Genomic DNA, 22,150 nt, shown 5'->3' with positions numbered 1-22,150 from the left:
TGTACGCTTATGACTAAAGACGACGTGTTATGCCCGTGTGTTCATGCATCATGTAAAGCAGTGTTTCTATTGTGATTATGATACATCTGTCGACGATTACCATCTGTTAGGATGATAGCAATATGAGGAATACCTGGTCTTGTGTTCTTCTCAGCAAAACCCTTAAATACACGAAGCATGATTAAGATACTTTTCAAATGAAAAAAAAAACAAAAAAAACCAAAAAACAACAAAACATTTGGGATCATAAGTTGAAACGCATCGAAATCACCAGGTGGTTATGAAATATTCGCATCATTTGGAATTCTTGTCTCGTATTCATTATAATTGTATCCTATAAAGTGTAAATTTCAAATTTGTTTAACTTGCTCTTTCACACACCTTACAGCGAATGTGAAAAAAATGCTATTGTAAAAATATTAATACATTTGGTAGAGACAAGAGTCGTTAAACAATGAGAATAAAGATTTCATTGATTTCAATAGTTGATCCTTTGTATTTTCTTCATCAATACTTGTTTTCACAATGCGTCTAGTTGTTAATAATATAAGCCTATAACGTTTGATGAAATAATACAGCAACACCGTCGTCATCGTCAAAAGTTTTCGACTAAATTTAGTATTTTGAACAAACAATTCGCAATAAAAGTTAAACATACCTTTGTGTGAAGGTAGTTTAGGGCTTCTCCTGTATTCGTACCGTAACCCTCCCATGTTATGTCTGATATCTTTCGGAAAAGATCCCCTCGGTTTTTATAGTCACCGAGACCAAAATGAGGTGTCACTGTTTTACTGAAATAGAACACATGTAAATGAACGTATATTAAGTCTTATTTTATAATTGTTTTATAGAACTTTAAAATTGTCACTTTTTAAGATTAAGATAAAGCACATGCATTCACCTATTATACTTTTTTAACAAAATGAATCTTTGAAAACACCGTGGTACAACTTAACAAAACAATAACTGCAAATTATGAACAAAGTGCTTCCCTGCAGTATGACCCTACTCTATACGTTTTACTGACTAACTTTAATATTTCGACTTAATATCTCAAATACTTATTACGGGCTATTACAAATGGGAACTGGACGATCCACTGAAGGGTACTTTTACCAATATTCTTGTTGATTCTTAAAATAATAAACGAAAATTGCCGTACATTCAGATGATATATCAATAATAAACTAAATTTAAATTAAACTGAAAAAAGCAATCCCCAAGAACGCCTAAAACATCAAGATTTGCCATGTTGCAGCCTGTTCAGGAACGGTATTAATAAGTGTAGGTTAACATATCACGCACTCTAACACCGCCTGGAGCAGATTTGAATATTGAAACGTAAAAACGTTAAATTTTTGAACTTAGAAACATCCGTATATGGGGCGTCCGTGCCCGAGTGTTTAAGGTCGTTGACTTCAAATCACTTGCCCCTCACCGCTGTGGGTTCGAATCCCGACAGGGACTTTGGATTCTTTCATGTGAGGAAGCTATCCAGCTAGCTTACGGAACGTCGGTGGTTCTACTCCGGTGCCCGTTCGTACCTGAAATATGCACGGAAGGGCACCTGAGGTCTTCCTCCACCAGTAAAGCTGGAACGTCGCGATATGACCTAAAATGTGTCGATGTGACGTAAAACCCAAAACAAACAAACAAACATCCGTATATATATGTATACATAGAAAGTAGCAAAGAATCCCTTAAGAACGCACAAAAACGACAAAACGGAAAATGTTACAGGCTCGCCTGTTTATGGACGGTAATGGAAAGTGCAAACTACCGTACACACCCACTTGCACCGGCTTAAGCAGAATTCAACATTTACAATCGAAATGGCGAAAATTTGAATTTAGAAACATTCGCAGATGTGTTCACACGGCGGTTATCATGGAACCTTCAATGCATGTTATATTTTAGTACAGTTATTTACTTTTATTGATACTGGTTGCATACCTGAACGTTATAAGGCCAACTCTAACTTTGTCATCATCCAAGTCAAATACCGACGCCACATTTTGTGTAAATCTTAGTTCTTTTTCAAAATCTTCACTCGAGAGACTTCCGGAAGAATCGAGTGCAAAAAAGACGTCAGCAGGCTTCCCTCCACAATCGGCTGAAAACATAAGAGATGTGTCCTGCGTTCACGCTTTATATCGGTCATGGCGTATTTATGAAAAAGTGTTGAGAAATAAATATAGTTCATGAAAAACCTTGAATGAATTAAAAATGTCATCTTGGACATTAAGGTAGTTTGCCTGCCAAGGTTATATTTCAAAAGTCAAAAGTTAACAAACAGACTTGACAGGATTCAATTTATTAATTGAAGCGGCAATTTAAAATAAATTGGTTTGAAGAAATAGTCTATGGTTTCACTGAAGAAATATCGGAAAAATCACTTGCTTGTATGCAAACTATCACTGTTATCATGTGATAAACGTTTTTATCATTCTTCCAATTGTGCCAAATTAAAATATACATAATTTCATATATAAGGATAATTGCATTTTGGCTTGTTATTTTCTTCGAATTTTAAATTCAAGGCAAAGTCTTAATATAAAAGATTAAAAATAGCAAAATGCGAGAACCTTGAAAATCTTACAACATAGACGTAATATTACCTATCTGCTATTTAAATTTATTTTGAAATGTTTATTCTCTACAAAACCGTAAGATCATGGTAATATAGTATTCATTTTATCCATTGTTAATACTATATTTAGTTATATATTCAAGAATCATTTTTCTTTGTAAAATTTTCACAATTTATTTCGGAATTTACATTTCAATTTATTAACAATAATTAATAATGAAAAAAGAAAAAAATGTACTTACGTTCCGAGTCAGAGGCTGCTACCAGCACCTACACAAAATCATAACACAATCATCATAACATTTGAAATAAAATTAAATGTTTAATAGATTATCATTAATCAGAATACAGTAAAAGAATAAACAATATTATTGCTTGAAATAGTCTGAAGCGAAAACAAGAGTTTTAACATTTCATAGTTTTCTTTACTTATAAAGCGAAAATATCTTATACGTTTGTGTAAATCTATTCAAATTGGAAATTTAAATAAAAGAAATTATTACCACAAGTAGACTCGCTAAAACGCAGGTAATCCCAGCATGCATCATTTTAGACAACAGAATGAAATCCGGCTTTGAAAAAAAGGCACAATCATACACAATGAACGGCGTGCAGCTTCTGACCGACGGATGACAGCAGTGAATAAATGTCCTATATTCTAGCTGATTATATATGCATGATTGTTACCATATTTCCTGGCTATCTCTTCATGTTTCAATGCCAGTCCGTTCCCTACGGATAATGATATTGAAAGCAAAACATCCGAAATTAATTAATTAACTTTGCTTCAACAAACTCCAACGATTAAATTTAATCCAAAAATATAGTATTTTATATTATATGAGGAACGGGTAACAGGACCCAATATGAATTTTGGTCATGTGATATGTTTCCGGCCAGTGCTCTAGAAATGGTTTGTTTTCCTTTATTTTGATGGATTAAACTAATTACGTCAATCTATCACGATGTAACAGTATGAGCTTTTCTGAAAAACAAACTGTCCCAATGGCTATTTAATTGTTGTTACAAAATGCTATAATGCTAATTTACCAATTGATGGGATTATTGATATAATATTTGTCCTGAATCCCGCGTGCATAATACTTAATTAGACATTTCCCCCTGTTTTTATCATTGACATTTTTATCTTTACAACGCAGTTTGGTAATATGGCTTATTTTGACATTTATTCATATGATTCTGTTTCCAGTCACATATATTCATGTACCAAACTGAGGTCGGCACTCTTTCGATATAAGTTTACTTTAATTTATCCATCCTTGCAATTTTTAAGGAATAACCTTCCTTATATATAAATACATCTAGCAATGAGGGAAATTATATTTCAATTTAAGAGAGTGAGGATATTGCCTCACATAAAATGGAGTTCTCTTACTTAACAAACTCAGTAGGTTTATTAATGATATATAAGTACTATATTTGCTATACTTTTCAAGTTTTGTTACTGGATAAGAATTGTGTGTAATTTTAGATACATTACATAACACTAAGTGCTCTAGAAAGATACCTTTCTGCGGAAACTGTGGACACGAACTGGGAAAACAACAACTAAATCTAATAATTGAGATTGGATGATTGCCTGTAGCAAGGTAAACGCTGGATTGTGGCATTCACAGTTTTAGAAATTGAATCAAAGCATCCCACTCACATTCTGATTTACACGCATGTTTCTTAACAGCTATCATCTACTTTTTATCACGAACTAACGTTTTCTTTTTCGTTATTCCTCAAGGTGAATATAAGGCCTACGTCTTGGTCTATTTTCAGTTCATTGATGATATATTTGAAGACTTCTTTTTAAAGAAATGTCACGTTCTCACGCGTGTTATTATTTTCGCGTCTAACATTAATTGGTACGAATAGCTCCCGTATATAACATTTTCACTACTAGTACAAATCTTTAGAGAATCATCGAGTTATATTTTTTTCAGAAACACGTACCTATACGCACGAACAAATTACTTTTTAAGTGCAAAAATTCGAAAAGTAAAATATATTTTGTCTAAGAAAATACACCCATATCAAATGTATCCATTCGTGCGATCAGTTTGATACTGGGGGTAAACAGACTACGTCACTCACAGAAGAATCTGAATCTTTGCAATGAGAAATCGTTTCCATTTAAACATTCATAAAGAATCTTTAGTACCAATATATCATCATGAGATTCAGTTAACGCATCATGGCAACAAACATTTTTTTTTGTATAATTAACATAAAAATCTAATAATGATACAAATATACAAACAAAACTAATCGTATTATGTCAGTCGATTTTTGTGTGTGTATTTATCAACAATTTCAGGGAAGAGCAACTAAACAATGTCGAGTGAATCAGCTTGCAGGAAAAAAAGAAAGGTATATTGTCAAAGTTTATACATATTACATAAAAAGAAAACGATTTGTGTGACAGTGAATCAGTTATCACCGCATCTGAAATAGCAGGCTTAACTAATCAAAATTCGTTGATAACACTTCTTTCGAAAACAATATAAATATCCAAAATATAAAGCTACATCATATTTTCTTCCACTCAGACATTCTGTGTATTAAATATGCAAATTGGGTACTTCACTGATGATGTATTACTACTCGGTAATATTTGTTACTGATGTTATATTGATTTTTGAATTAGTTAACAAATGGAACTGTTAGACATGCAAATATTTATGATGATTAAAACGGAATCATTTTTCATGCTCCTGAAAATAAAAGTATAGTAGCAAAGTGAAACCTCTCTGAATTGTCAGTGTATGTGTTAAAAAAGACAATTGCATTTGTGCAGACGTTTTTAATCGAACATGTGAATAATAATAATAATAATAATAATAATAATAATAATAATAATAATAATAATAATAACAATAATAATAATAACAATTATAATTAAATAAATAAATAAATTAATTAATAAATTACTACTGAAGTCCGCTAAGGGTTCGCTGAGCTTGTTACTATTTTATTCAACTTGTTTGATAAATTAATACGTCATATATAATTAAAACGAACACGGGAACGTCTTTTGATATGTATTGCTTGATATTTGTAAGATATCAAAATGAATGTTTAAATCCAAAAGCCAGCAGCGAGGGACATACATGCACAGGTTAAGATTGTTAAAGAACCCAACACGGTAGGTTTGCTATTATCATAGTTTCATTTTAGATTAAGAAGGGCGAACAAGTTTGTTCCTAATAACCGGATATTCACTATAGCCATGTTCGTTATTTGTGAAGTTTACTGTTATATGTTAATATAACCGATGTTACCCATGGCACGCTAACATGGCAGTTTTTCATTTCATAAGGTCATTACGATTTACTAGATAATATTTACTACAAAATAGGAAATGAAACTTAATTAATATCTTGAGAGCTACATAAAAAAATAATAAAAATAGTAATAATTACATGAATGTAAATTTTACACTCCATTTGTATCAGTTTGATGAGAATTTACTAAACTATTCATTACACTCAATTAATTTTTAAAGAAGCATTTAATATTCAGAACTAAAAGTACTATGTGACTATTAGAAGTATAACAAATACCAGATGTTTTAACAAAATGTCTTTTTCAACTTCGATTATTTTGTTTACATCAAATGGTTTAGTAGAAATGTCTAAATAAATATTCAAGGCATCATTGATTTGATGCAGATACACCTGCAAACCATTTAAATCATCATAAAGGCCACAAGCGATGAAAGTTTCTCCCGATGATATAATAATCAGACATTTAACGTAATAATTCTCCACTCAATAACCATTACATGACATAACATAATATACCATTTTATCTTTAGAATACGGTAAGCTGAGAAGTTGCCCAACCCACCAAATCTGAAATACTGCGGGGTCATTTTGACTGACTCTCTTCATGACCAAAAGTAGTAAATGCACGTCCACGTCCATTAACAGACAGGCGCATTACAGTTATAATACCGTAATGCCGATATTGATGACAATATCAAATTCAGTTTTCGTAACACATTAGTGTTGCATGTATGCTTCCAATGGACCTTGTATTATTCGCATGTTTTAAATAATGTATTTGTTATAACAAACTTTCTAGTGCCTTTTTGTAAAAACTTTCTTTATTAACAATTATAAATAAGGAATTAGTATTTATGGAAGGCATAAGTTATAGCTAATAATAGCAAATAGTTCAAAATGTATCATAAATTAGAAAACAAGTTTTAAGTAGTCCTGTAAAGCAACCAGCTGTAATTTTCCTTTAAGATTTGAATGCAATAAACACGTTCAGGAAAAAAAATAAAGGAATTCCTGCAAAAACTCAACAAGTGATACTAATGATACTTAAGTGCTTAACAGTTGTGGGATATATCGACGGTTAAATGATAAACGCGAAACACATTGCATGCGTGGGTGTTATCATTTTTAAGAGAGAAAGTAGGAAAATAGTGCGCTTGAAACTATAATCACAGCTGATAAAACGAATTATGATGGAACAGCGAGAACGTTATCGCAGGACCTAATATTGTTAGATCTTGCCCGTTTTGCATGTTACAGGATTTATACATCGTATATTTTTTAACAGAACAATTCTAATTTTTCTAATGATGCATTTATTGTAAGAGGTCCATCGTGGCACGCAAAGTAAAATATAACAATTTAATAGAAATGAACAAAATACTGTGTTTATTTGGAACCAAACGATAATTTCAACACATCATGTTGTTTCTGGAGACAAAATAACACGCCATGTAAGATAGCAATAGGTGTACAAACACAACTGAAATCAGGGTTTATGTTTTAGTTTATACTGTTTCCTGACGGTCATGTTCACCACATGTCTGCGCACGCGCAGTAGATATAGTCTTACAAATATCACGCCACACCGGTACTTCAAAATATATATAATACATATTCTTTCCTTGATATATTGAGGAATAATAATAAGAGCGAATGATTTGACTTTGGTAGATAAAAGCCTGCTTCCGTCCCTTTTTCTGTTATCCAAGACCATCCTTACTATGGTGTGACTATATGTCAACAATATCACTGAAGTCACACTTACCTAAATGGTTATTGTATTTGTAAGCATAATGACTTATAAACTAAACTAGTTTATTAAATAGGGTTGTAGGGTACAAATACCCAGTATGGATGTCAAATATTTTCGTAACTGAATTGAAAATGTTGTTAAACAGCAACATGATGTGTCATTCGCAAATGTGGGTTTGGTTATAATCATTAATAAATTAAATGGAAATATAGTATAACATTGTTATTTGTCAATAACCTCTCCTATATATGTATCATTATTGTTGATGGAAATAGTGTTAATCTAGACATTTTGGTATGTTACCTCATTACGCTATTGCTAGCACGTGGCAGCTTTTAATTTTTTTTACACCATAGAAAAAATAAAATGTAGGTTTCCTCGGTTTAATTAATTACTTTTTTTTATTTTCTAATCTGGCGATTCAAAGCACTTTTGGTACTTAGACAATTATAATATTGTTATCTCGCACTGGTAGACTTTTTATTATAAATGAACTTAAGACTTAATGAATTTACTCAAAAGTAATTCGCAGTCAAAAAAATCTACACTTTACATTTTGATAATTACATGTGACGTTCACCAATCCAACAGTCTACTCAAGTATTTTTGCAACTTAAACGTAGTCCACCCAAAGTCTGCAATCTTTCTTCTGTGCCAATCTTTATAATGCTTAATTAATGTTTTGACATATAAATCCACGTCAACGTACCTTATAAACTTTTTAAGGTACGTCATACTTCGATCTTATACGTATAATATCGGATTAATTAACGCTTTCAAATCCATTTTCTGTTATGCACCTTATCAAATCACAACTTGAATGCTTTCGTCACAGCATTAAGAGGATTAACGCCATGTTTTGAAAAAGATCCGATACATTCATTCATAAATCAACTCACTGACCCTGAAAGAGAGTGATAAATGATGATAAAATCATGAATGAAAATACCAAAAGTAATGCCCCAATGTTAGGGAGCATTATTTGTATAACTTATCTGCGATGTTAACCGAAACGGATATGATTGACTCATAAAAACAAAGTTTGTAATTATTACGTTCTTAAAATTTTACTATAAAAGGACACCACGTTAAGTTAACTATAAGAAACATTTTAAGAAGCTTGACACTAAAGACGGGTTAATTAAATATTTAACTAATTTTAAGAAGTTCACGCTGTTACAATTTGCAGATATTACTTATTTTGTAATACCCAGGACCATAAGAGGTACTATATTTTTAGACATGGGTATCTCTTTTACCCTTTAGTTTAGTTGCTTTTGAAAATTGTCGTTTGCTAAAAACGTCGTCTGATTCGACTGCATCGTCAAATTCTAAGTAACTTATAATTAAGCAGAAGCTACGTTTAAAATTATACGCAATAGGTTAGCATATGTCGTTCAAATACAAGCTACAAATATCTTTTGAAATTAAATCAATTTAAATAGGATATCCGTAGTAGCATATTTTAATGACAATATGCTCAATGATTTCATATAAGAGAAAACATTAATGACGTTTCAATATTTGTGCATTTTTCTTGTGATATAGTTCATAAAATATTTAAATATGACTATTCATTAAACATTAACATTATGTCAATGCGATAAATATGTTAAAATAATAGAATCTAAGACTTAAGGAACTAACCTAAAACTTAACTGAAAATTGAAATTTAACGCTTTATTATATTTCAGATTATAAGAAATGAACTGTGCAATCATGAAGTCAATTCTCCCTACCTGTTTAATACTCATATACCACGTGATACAGACCGAAGGTCATGGCCGTTTGGTTGAACCGCCTTCAAGATCAAGTATGTGGAGATATGGCTTTCAAACACCGGTCAACTATGATGATAATCAACTTTTCTGTGGTGGTTTTGATGTAAGTAGACCATTCCCAGATTCATTATAATATTTAATCCGCAAGATCTTTAAAAGCATTATTGCAAGGACCTAAATAGTCGTTTTGAATTCATGTCTTTTATGACAATTCAAACTAGTTACTGAAGTACAGTAAGGTTCCGCTAATTGGACCAAACAAAATGGCAATCTTTATAGCAAAACAGTCTCGAAAACTGATGAATTTTACTCAGTATTCTAAGGCATTTTCTATATGTATGATTTTGAAATAATTAAAAGATTCAGTGAAAAGTTGACATGCTTCCTCATGATACATAAAGCATTCAAATTTGCTTTTCAAATATAACATTATATCATTGGAGAACCTAAATTTGTTGCATTCGTTACCGCATAAATACTAACAAGTTGGTGGTTTGATAGTTTGGAACACAAATAATATATCCAAATTATTCTTTTATTACAGCAATATGTAATGATACAAAGTTTGAAACCGCTTTAAATACAACAATATAGCTGGGTTTGTTTGAAACAATGTTCAGTAAATATTTAAATGCTCTCTTCAGGTTCAGTGGAATCAAAATGGTGGACGTTGTGGAGTTTGTGGAGATCCTTATAATGGACAAAGAGATAACGAAGCCGGGGGCAAATACGCTACGGGAACCATTTCCCGCCATTATACGGAGGGGCAAACGATACCTATAACTATTGATGTCACCACAAATCACGGGGGCTTCTTCGAATTCCGTATATGTCCGAACAACAATCCAGCTAGACCAGTAACAGGTATATTATATAAGCAAGTAAAAGTTTGAAAAGAATTGTTTAAGGTTTCATCTTATTCATCTATTTTATTTTAATTTATATTTCTGAATGGAAAGTGGAAAGCAACTTATATTGTGTCTTTTTTAAAACTTTAAAAAAAAATCTGAAAAGGTTATCTTCCCGAAGAGGAGTAGAACACCGAACTCCTTAAAAGAGGGCCGCAAGTTCGAATCCTGCTACAGACGGCTTCCTGAATCCATACTAGTGCGATTACTGGTTTAGAAACCTAGGAAGCTGTCATTTTATGTAACTTAAACGCAACTTTAATGTTTTCGCGTCTCCCCATACCGGGGTTTACATTTATGGGAAACAAACACAAAATACATCAAATATGAAAAAAAAAAAAAAAAAAAAAAAAAAAAAAAAGCTACAGTTCATCACTTGGTTAGGAAAGACAATGACAAAGGCAGTCAACAATCATCTATCATCAGCTTAAGTTAAGCTCTTATCCATTGTCAATGTTTGAAGTATTGAGTTAAATATTTACCATTATTTCTTATTGTTTTATGTTATATGACTTTTGTTTCTATCAATAAACATAAATTTAAACAATTATTTGTAGAATCGTGCCTAAACATGAACATTTTAAGACAACCGAATGGGGAAACAAAATGGCGACTGCCTGCAGGAACAAAACAATTCACATTGAATCTCGTACTACCTCGTGGTCTCACGTGTTCTCAGTGCGTTTTGCAGTGGAAATGGAATACAGGTACAAAATTATCTTAGTATATTTATTACGCTTGTAGAAAAACTGTTTTTATTAATACAATGATAAAGAATTGATTTATATATATTGCTCTCTATTTCAATACATCAACTTTCATTTTGTATCTCGAAAAGAATGTAAATAAAATTTGGACATTTGTTTCTTTTAAGAATGATGCTCGTTCAAGTACAACTAGTTAATTTGAATTAGTTTATACGGGAGCTTCAATATAAGATCATGATTATTTGATAGATATCTTTTTTTACATATAAAAGTGAATGTCTATTTTTAGCAAGCAACTGGGGTTGTGACAACAACAACAACAACTGTTGTAAGGGATGCGGTCCACAGGAACAGTTTCTAGGATGTGCTGATGTTTCCATTGCTTCGTCTGGGAATTCGTTTGGCTCAAACAACAATAACAACGTTCAATCAGGGTTTGGCGGTATACAGATTGGAGCCGTTCAAATTGGCGTCAAAACACCGGAAGTGACTGGTGATGGATTTATACCGATAGGTACTAATGGTGCAAGCTTAAGCGGCAGCAAGATATGTGAAGCTACGGCTACCTGGAAAGCACGCTATATATTTGCTGACCAATGGTGTAGATCTCAGTGTGCGGCAGGCAACTGTCCAGTGCAATATTGTAAAAACACATGCAGGTTTTAATATAAAATAACTTTGTCCAGTAACAGCGTACATTCTTAAACACACTTAAGACTACACATTGTTAAAAACATTCATAACCATGTTTAAGTTTCATTTACATGTTAGTTCCGGTCATGTTGAAGTACCCGCCATGTCCTTATTCGCACAAAAAGAAATTGACAAATTTCACTTTTAGAATTCTTCTTCACTTAAAATGCTTATTATAGGTTATATAAACATTTGTTTCAAACAATATGTACAACAACCCAACTAGATTTACTCATTTTATTCTATCATTTATTTATTATATTAGCGGTATTTGTAGAGATGTTTTATGTTTATTGATATTTTCTATTTTTTTATGTCTTTTACAATAAAAGATTTTCGATGAGAATTGTTTTGCCACTTGATAATTCAACCGATTTAAGAAGAAACTAATTTATATATCTATTCTTTGCTTATTTACATTGCTAAGAATAACATGCTGTATTACAACGAGTAGAATATTCCTTTTCTAATGAATTTCTAAACAGCTATAAGCAAGAAAAAGATCATCCTACGTACATGCATCAATACCGGCAAAATGATGATATTCAATACTTGGCGTGAAATATTTGTCAAATCGTTTAGTGCGTTGTATCAACGTTTCTTGTGTTAACTGTAAAACACATTAGATTCTCTAAAAAAGGACTTATCACTTGTGAACCATCATATCAATAATCAGTATTTGGTTCGTACACGATTATGGACACATCCTGTCGTTCCTCTGAATGAAGAATCAAATGTCAGAGTCGGGTATTGTTATATTGTGTATTGTCAGAGTTGAGTATTATCAGAGTTGAGTATTATCAGAGTTGAGTATTGTCATAGTTGAGTATTATCAGAGTTGAGTATTATCAGAGTTGAGTATTATCAGAGTTGAGTATTGTCATAGTTGAGTATTGTTAGTGTTGAGTATTATCAGAGTTGAGTATTGTCATAGTTGAGTATTGTAAGTGTTGAGCATTGTCAGTGTTGAGTATTGTCAGAGTTGAGTATTGTCAGTGTTGAGCATGTTCGTGTTGAGTATTGTATGTGTTGAGTATTGTCAGAGTTGAGTATTGTCGGAGTTGAGTATTGTTAGTGTTGAGTATTGTCAGAGTTGAGTATTGTTAGTGTTGAGTATTGTCAGAGTTAAGTATTGTTAGTGTTGAGTATTGTAAGTGTTGAGTATTGTCAGAGTTGAGTATTGTCGGAGTTGAGTATTGTTAGTGTTGAGTATTGTCAGAGTTGAGTATTTTTAGTGTTGAGTATTGTCAGAGTTGCGTATTGTAAGTGTTGAGTATTGTCATAGTTGAGTATTGTTAGTGTTGAGTATTGTCAGAGTTGAGTATTGTTCATGTTGAGTATTGTAAGTGTTGAGTATTGTCAGAGTTGAGTATTGTCGGAGTTGAGTATTGTTAGTGTTGAGTATTGTCAGTGTTGAGTATTGTTAGTGTTGAGTATTGTAAGTGTTGAGTATTGTCAGAGTTGAGTATTGTCGGAGTTGAGTATTGTTAGTGTTGAATATTGTTAGTGTTGAGTATTGTCAGAGTTGAGTATTGTTAGTGTTGAGTATTGTAAGTGTTGAGTATTGTCAGAGTTGAGTATTGTCGGAGTTGAGTATTGTTAGTGTTGAGTATTGTCAGTGTTGAGTATTGTTAGTGTTGAGTATTGTCAGAATTGAGTATTGTCATAGTTGAGTATTGTAAGTGTTGAGTATTGTCGGAGTTGAGTATTGTCGGAGTTGAGTATTGTATGTGTTGAGTATTGTCAGAGTTGAGTATTGTTAGTTTTGAGTATTTTCGGAGTTGAGTATTGTTAGTGTTGAGTATTGTCAGAGTTGAGTATTATCATAGTTGAGTATTGTTAGTGTTGAGTATTGTCAGTGTTGATTATTGTCATAGTTGAGTATTGTCAGAGTTGAGTATTGTTAGTGTTGAGTATTGTCGGAGTTGAGTATTGTTAGTGTTGAGTATTGTCAGAGTTGAGTATTGTCAGAGTTGAGTATTGTAAGTGTTGTGTATTTTCGGAGTTGAGTATTGTCATAGTTGAGTATTGTCAGAGTTGAGTATTGTCGGAGTTGAGTATTGTTAGTGTTGAGTATTGTCGGAGTTGAGTATTGTCAGAGTTGTGTATTGTTAGTGTTGAGTATTGTCAGTGTTGACTATTGTAAGTGTTGACTATTGTCGGAGTTGTGTAATGTAAGTGTTGAGTATTGTCGGAGTTGTGTATTGTAAGTGTTGAGTATTGTCGGAGTTGTGTATTGTAAGTGTTGAGTTTTGTTAGTGTTGAGTTTTGTCAGAGTTGAGTATTGTAAGTATTGAGTATTGTCGGATTTGTGTATTGTAAGTGTTGAGTATTGTCAGTGTTGAGTATTGTTAGTGTTGAGTATTGTCGGAGTTGTGTATTGTAAGTGTTGAGTATTGTCAGAGTTGTGTATTGTTAGTGTTGAGTATTTTCAGAGTTGTGTATTGTTAGTGTTGAGTATTGTCAGTGTTGACTATTGTTAGTGTTGAGTATTGTCGGAGTTGAGTATTGTAAGTGTTGAGTATTGTCAGAGTTGTGTATTGTAAGTGTTGAGAATTGTCAGAGTTGTGTATTGTTAGTGTTGAGTATTGTCAGTGTTGACTATTGTTAGTGTTGAGTATTGTCGGAGTTGTGTATTGTAAGTGTTGAGTATTGTCAGAGTTGTGTATTGTTAGTGTTGAGTATTGTCGGAGTTTTGTATTGTAAGTGTTGAGTATTGTTAGTGTTGAGTATTGTCAGTGTTGACTATTGTAAGTGTTGAGTATTGTCGGAGTTGTGTATTGTACGTGTTGAGTATTGTCAGAGTTGTGTATTGTTAGTGTTGAGTATTGTCAGTGTTGACTATTGTTAGCGTTGAATATTGCCAGATTTTGTTTCTTTTTTGGCGCCTGCAAACAGTTTGTCATTCACACAAGGAAATACTTTGTATCTGTCAAAATATTCTGTAGGAACACACCTAGGATTTAGAAAAAATAAACACACATATATTTATATATTTAAATATGCCTACTGTATATGTAACACGCCTTTTCAAATATCGCAATCAGACTAAAATGCCTCTATTTCGTGGAGTATATGTGTGTTAATATTCTTTATCAATAGCATAAATAGGTTATATAATATTAATATATAATAAATAAATTCAAAGTATTTTCAAAGAATAAGTTTCCGCATTATTACACGTCGAGTAAAATTATCAATTGTGAGATTACAAACAAAAATAAAAGAAAACAAACCAAATTTAAGAAAAAAGTACAAGGCGCTTTCTATGATATCAAAAGATAAAAAAGAGCTAACATTAGTTGAATCTGAATGAAAACAACTTTGAAAATACTAGTCATCGTGTGTTGATGATTTCTGCCAGTCTTTCTTGCCTTACCTTGCGCCCTGTCCTATTTTTGTTTGGGGACCTACATGGCTCCTTGTCGCTGGTTCTTGTTGCTGGGTCGTTTGGGGGTTGCGTTCATTAATGGCGTTTATTCCTTGTTGATCTTGTTTATCATATTTTTGTCTTAAAGATGTTCATCTCATAGAGAAAAACCCTAAGTCATTCATCACTGTTAAACCTCCACTTACTGACATAAGAAGAGTTTAAGTACAAACAAACAACTCGCACTAAATTGTGTGAGAAACTGTCTGTTTTTATTCTTGTAATGTAAAAGCAAGATATAAATGGCTAATATACCCTAAAGCATCCTAACGCCTTTTTTTATAACTCTCATATAATATATTTGTAGAGAAGTCACGTACTCACGAGTGTCATTATACCATACATTTTGTATCATTTTATACAATTAACTTAATTATGGATAAATATACTATCTGTACAGGAATAGTCAAATATACCCACGCATTACAACCTTCCAGCAAGATATTTCTGAACAAATTAATCCGATCATTCAACTGTCATTTGAGCCGTGCCACGACAAAACCAACGTAATGGGTTTGCGACCAGCATGGATCCAGACCAGTCTGCGCATCCGCGCAGTCTAATCAGGATCCATGCTGTTCGCTTACAAACCATATAACAAGTAGAGAAACTGATAGCAAACAGCATAAGAATGCGCGGATGCGCTGGCTGGTCTGGATCCATGCTGGTCGCAAACCCATTATGTTGGTTTTGTCATGGCGCAGCTCATATTTATGTAAAAGACAAAATACATACCAGCCTTTTTTCCAAAACTGACGGCATACACATAAACTATAGACCTTGCTGTCTTCTATTCCATCGACAAAATTAACTGTTAATTGTGTATTTGTAAAAAGGGATACATCCTTTAAAATTTTATTATCATTTCAAGGCATGTCAGATAATATCAAAATTAGCACAGACGCTTTTATTAGCAAATGAGAAGTAACCGAATAGAAAACTAATATTAATATTTGATAACCATTTTTCACCCTTTCATTAACCCCGTTACTATATACAGGAACAAGTTAACACATTTGAACAACAAAAAAGAATCTGATGCGAAATATAAAAAACATGAAATAAAATGATTAAAATGTTACTCGTGTACGTCACCTTTGTCTTAATATTGTAAAATCTATTAGGATTATAACATGCGTATATGTAAAAGTAATACGAATATTAAACTGTAAAATATTTTGTATTACAGAATATGTTTACAAATAGATTTGTAGAAGTTGTACAAAATATTTATCTACGATAAAGCAGTGTGGTACTGTCAATAATGAAATATGTTTATTACTTAGAAGTGTCAAGTTTACTCCTTAATATTTCAATTTGGATCAATTATTAAAAGGTAATTTAAAAGGTTAAAGATGTAAAAATTCTCAGAATAATATGCAAAATCAGAGACAGATCCTCATTCGAAGAAATGTGGACAGTCCCTCTTGAGTGCTGGATGACTAAACAGACGATTTTTTAAGTAAAGGATAGATATAATTTGGGAATAACTGAATCAGTTTGAATATGTTCATTCAGGTAACACAATACAAAATTCTGTACTCACAAAAAAACCAATACACAAAACGACACACAAAAATTAAAAAAAACAACAGAAAAAAACAGCAACAATAACAACACGAAAAAAAGAAAAACAAAAGAACAAAAACCCATCAATCACAACAGCCAACGTCGGTCTACACGAATACAGTCTCGAAATGTCAACATCTTCACGATCAGTTGAATTATATATAGGGTTATATATCTGAAGGGAAAATCTCATTTAAGATATTTTAAAAGTTTCTTCATGTACCCTTGAAGCCCTTGGGATGCTGATATCAAATTTTGAAAAGTCAGACAAATTAAAAGTTGTTTGTATTTTCACGCTTTCATTGCAATCGGGACGAAACATATTTGAAAAGAATGCAAAATCTCTTTTACATAATCGGCCATAACATCTTTCGAAAGATTCTTTGGGAAAGTATGATGCTGGAAAAGTGGATACGTTTCCCCCGAGGACGAGAGTGCGCTATTTATTTTAAGTACATTTCTTTCAACACATCAAATGTTTTGACAGTTTACAGCTTTCAGCTATGAAATGTATCATATGCATACGTCTGAAGAATCGTGATATCAAACTATCTACCATGCTGAATATTCCTTAACTCGCTACAAGAACCAATAAGTGATGTTATTTCTTTAATTTACACCCTAAATTAATTAGATCAGTTCAAAGTTAAATACTATTAAAACTTGAAAAAATGATAATACATTTTATACCGTTTTTGAATGGTTCCGCAATTAATACAAAGCATATAAAACGAAATGCCACTTTAGAGGAATTTCATTTGGTTTTGATTATGTTTTCCAGTAAAATATGTCTGTGAGTGCATATTCGCAAAATAGAAACATTTATTACTGGGGTGAACATTTTCTTTCCAATACTTGACGATTGTGTGTTTAATGTATTTATGTAGATTTACACGATAGGTTTTATTAGTTCTTTTATTCATTCTCGAGATATCAAGGTATTTGTCGAATTGCAAGTGTCAGGTGTATCAATCCCTCACTTATTTGTATCTCTTGTTATTAGCACAAACAACCAGACATGCCTGTTGAATGATAAAAGGAGAAAGTTAAACAAAACATTTAGCAGGAAAGGTTAAAAACTTTTAAGGCAAACAGAATATTGCTCATCTAGAAATGTTTATTTTGATATTTTAGGTCACCCGTCTAAGCTATGGATTAGTAAAATGAATCTTGACAACGCGTAAACCATTACATCAACGATTTTATAGAATAAAATATTTGGTTTAAAAGTTGCATTTGTACGTTAACATCAAAAAGCACATTTTGCGTATCTTTAATTTCATATTGAGCAATGAAAACATAAATTTCTAAAGATCTTCCATTCATTTTTTAGTCTGTTCATGACGAATAAGGTCGGGGCAACTCGATGCAATTAAAGGAGGACTCTATTAGTCCGTTTACAAATCATTGTTTACATGGCTGGCTACAAGAGAACAAAGGGAGCAAATCGTTCATTCCTTCTTAAGTGCACGAATCAAACCATAATGGATTATTTTTAAAGCAATAAACCATAACCATTAAGGCAAGAGTTTTTATTTCTTTACCGAAAACTTACTTGTGAAGTTGTAACTGAAGTTTTGCACGACAAGGCGACACGACGGTTAATCTATATGTATAAAAAAGAGAAATTGTATCGGTCAACCGAGGTGCCATCTACCTTGAAATTTAACTCTATATGTACCTCTATGCAAAGACATTTTGTCAAGCATTTCTTATTAAACACATGATAGAATGTATTAATTATGGCGTCTATACCTAGTCAAATGATATCTCATAGTAGTTTAATTGTAAACACAGCGACATTATTTATTTTTCTCTGGTCTTTCGAGAGCTTTTGTGAAAATATTTATTGAACATAGAACATGTTAAATAAACTTTCGGGTAACATACGACCGGTTTTATTATCTAATTTTTATTTTTACTGGAAACTTTTAAGTCTTAATGCGACACTTGTTTTAGACATTAAAATCATATAATGAAATACATGTTATAGTTGAATTATTGTAAAAGTAGATTTAAATATTTAACTTAATCGATAAGACACGTTTTTGAAACTTTTGATTATAAAAACTGAGTAAGGAACAATATTTTATCTGCAATTTCAGTTTATTTTAATATATTGAATATGAGACATGATAAGAGTTGCGTTGAAGTAGACAAATCAATAGAAACAAATCAAATGCTTTTACGGGAGATTTGTGCTTTTATGCGACGAACATGTGGTTTTGTCGTTCATGAAAAGCACTTACTCACAAAAAGTATCAGATATTCATCCTGAAGTTAACGTCTGGATCTATAAATAGCTTTTGTCGGAATCATCAAGCTTTCCTCTTTTAATACTTTATCCTAGATTTCCTGATTAAGTTGACATGTCAATTTCACGTGTGGATTGATCTAATGAACAACTGAATCTTTGACACGTTTTATGTAAATTAATTATCATGTTAATTTGCAAATCGTCGTTCATTGCAGATTTGCAGTCACCGAACGCACTCACTAAATTTACTATTTGCCACATAATGGCATTTGAACAAGAGCGGAACAAGATACCGGCACATCAAGATGCAACATGTCAGGGTCAGCACTGTCCGCTGTACAGTAATAGATTATCCCAAAATATGATCATGAATTGTTTTGTCAAGAATAAAAAATGGACAGGTTCAAACAAGATAACATGGTAGGGGAAACATTTTCATTGTTCTTCAGATCTTAAAACAGCTTGAAATTTTTTGACAAACCTTGTGACGAGACCGGTAAAAATATTTTAAAAAATTGGTTTGACCCTTACTGGTTCACAAATTACTTTTCTTATTTACCGTTAACCGAAGACGACATGTATAGGCTTCAAGTAATGCATTAACATTAAATTTTTTTTAAAAAAAAACTCCAAAGGGTAACCTAGGATTAAGTACTCAACAAACTTAATCGTTCTATGCAATCAAATTTAAAATGGATTTATGTTGAACAAAATTTATACAAATAAAATGTGACATCTATCGTAATATGGATATTCTTCATTCATCCTACCATTAAACTTGTTCAAGAGTGTAGAAAACGATAAATAAATATATTTTAGTCCAATGGTGAATCAATCTGCAATAAATGATTATTTACTATAAATCAAGCAAAACCAAGGTTTTCTTTTGCCATATTAGCTTTCAAAGGTTAACACTAGTTTATTTTATTTTATCTTCTATAAAGATTACTAACTATGAAGTATTCTATTTCTGTTGATGAAGGAGATCACTACAATACCAGGGTGGAATATGTCGTATGTATAATTCTCAATAGAATTCGTAGTGTAAGAATTGAGTTATACACACGTTTATTTTTTCAGTCACAACTATTGTTTCTTATTCATTACACATCAGTGTACTTAGAACACTTTGTGTATTGTTTTGATGTTATCTGTATTCATGACAAAGTTTTACAAATGTACACTGCGAAACTTCACATTTATATTAAACAGTTAGTAATTTACGTATTCAAAACATCACAAAATAATAACCATTCCGCAATAGAATCATGATATTAGAATTCATTGAGCATAGCATCTTGTATAACAGGTTTCCCTCGAGAGAATTTGTATAATTTGTATACTAGCAAAAAATATAATAATATTCATAAAAAGTGTCTGAGAATTTCTTCGTGTGGAAAGGAAAATTAAATAGAAATGCAAAACGTCTGATGAAATATATACGTGCTTAAACGTCGGCTTTCAATTCCGAGTATAATTCAACTGTTCAAACTTGATAAAATACATAAATACTATTCAATCCATTGTCTTTAGTTAATTTTCTCTATGTATTTTCTGACTTAATTGTTGACAGCGGCGGTGCGAACAATATTTTATGCTCCTCCTTTGTGTCCTTCCGTGTTTCTTAATGTGCCCCACTGCCTGCAGGTCGATGCTCCATTTTGTATTGTACGTTGCTCTCTCATAATTATGTTCATATTTTAAACGTATTGCAAGCGACTATTTTATCAACGTAACCCTTAAGAAATGTAAATACTAAACAAAGATCAAACATATACATATTTTATTGAAAACATACGTACTTTCCAGTAAAATAAAACGGGGAGATGAAAGACAGTCAGCTAAAAAGTTTCTATAGGCCAATCCTTGTAATAGCCAACACGAAATGATTACTTGTTTCTTGTACTATTAAGCATTTGATTAATACTAACTGAATGTATGGTAGCACTACTCTATATATGTTTGTTTGCTTATTTCTAATTTAAAATGGATTAGTAGGTTTCTTGTTAATACAATTCTAGATACATTGAAATAATGTTGTTGTAAATGTTCAGCATACCTTAAAACCACAATAAATTGAACCTATTTTAAATCTATTTAAAGTTTTCACTTTGAAACATTACGATTAAGACAGAGAACAATATATCATTATTGTCAGTATTTTGACGTTTCGTAAAATGTATGGTGATGCTGCTTCCAAAGCATTCATATTTTGAATTCAATTTATAAATATATTCAACTAAGTAATTGATTTTTAATTGAAATATCTTAAATTCATTTACAAAACGTAGAATGAATAATGGAAGTATAAAATTCAACTTCGTAATCCCAGCAAATAACATGTGGTTATGATGCTCTCCAGCAAAAAAATCATTCACACTTGTAAATATACTTAGCTTTAATCAGAAGAATCAATAAGCTATATTTTCGACTAATAACGCTTCATTATTTAATTTTAGAAACTTCGTTCAATCCCATAGGATATATCTGGAAATATCAGACAAATTAATTTTGTTATTTTACACTTTTATAACCTTTCATAATGCAGCATTCAAGTCATCGCCCTCCTATGTAAAAATGTTAAATTCTAGACAGAATTCTATGCAAGATATGTAGCTTCAATATCTCCAAGGACATTTGTACTCATTATTTTCAGTACACTTCTTTATAAACATATTTGTCCTTATGTTAACTGTGTTGTCAGGTTACATTTATTCGTGATGAACAATATGCAGAAGCTAACAGTCTTAAAACTGTTGATATTATATACATGTATGTTTATATATTTTATATAGAGTTCGGGATAAGAACGCGCAGTGTGCTATTTCGGCATGGAATGATATGAAAAACAAAGCATTAAAATGCAATGTTGATGCGCATGCTCGCGCGCATTTATTTTCAAAGTTTGTTAATAAAGAATCACGCTACCGTGTACAAAATATAATGTTCAATTCGATTAACTTCATTTGGAAAGCGTTGCGACTGATTGCAGTTAAATAAACCCCACAAACGCACACAAAACTGATTTGAAAGCATCCGGAACCAAGTACAAAAATTGTAGTAAATCAAGTGACTAGTTTAGCATTAATGCCTCAAAAGAAATGAAATGAAGTTAATCTATGATTTTATGACCAAAACAGGTTCCAATAATAACATTGGTTTTTTT

The 22,150-nt window shown here is 31.8% G+C and overlaps 2 protein-coding genes across 2 annotated transcripts; one reads left to right on the top strand and one right to left on the bottom strand.

The window, feature by feature from the left end:
• Positions 1-41: 41 nt before the first annotated feature.
• On the bottom strand, positions 42-3,413 carry LOC132734273 (cartilage matrix protein-like). Its single transcript, XM_060720979.1, has 5 exons — positions 3,094-3,413; positions 2,833-2,860; positions 1,954-2,113; positions 659-791; positions 42-161 (listed from the first exon to the last, which is right to left on the bottom strand). The coding sequence occupies exons 1-5, from the start codon at positions 3,136-3,138 to the stop codon at positions 42-44; spliced, it is 486 nt and encodes a 161-aa protein (XP_060576962.1). The 5' UTR covers positions 3,139-3,413.
• Positions 3,414-8,744: 5,331 nt separating this feature from the next.
• Positions 8,745-12,083, top strand: LOC132734272 (uncharacterized). Its single transcript, XM_060720978.1, has 5 exons — positions 8,745-8,864; positions 9,334-9,523; positions 10,065-10,284; positions 10,886-11,035; positions 11,325-12,083. The coding sequence occupies exons 2-5, from the start codon at positions 9,344-9,346 to the stop codon at positions 11,699-11,701; spliced, it is 927 nt and encodes a 308-aa protein (XP_060576961.1). The 5' UTR covers positions 8,745-8,864; positions 9,334-9,343; the 3' UTR covers positions 11,702-12,083.
• Positions 12,084-22,150: the final 10,067 nt, after the last annotated feature.

This window comes from Ruditapes philippinarum, unplaced genomic scaffold (genome assembly GCF_026571515.1).
Source record: "Ruditapes philippinarum isolate M1 unplaced genomic scaffold, ASM2657151v2 ctg6226_1_1_1_1, whole genome shotgun sequence".
NCBI lineage: Eukaryota > Metazoa > Mollusca > Bivalvia > Venerida > Veneridae > Ruditapes > Ruditapes philippinarum.
The sequence above is the reverse complement of the archived record's forward strand: the minus strand, read 5'-3'. Positions and strand labels throughout refer to the sequence as shown.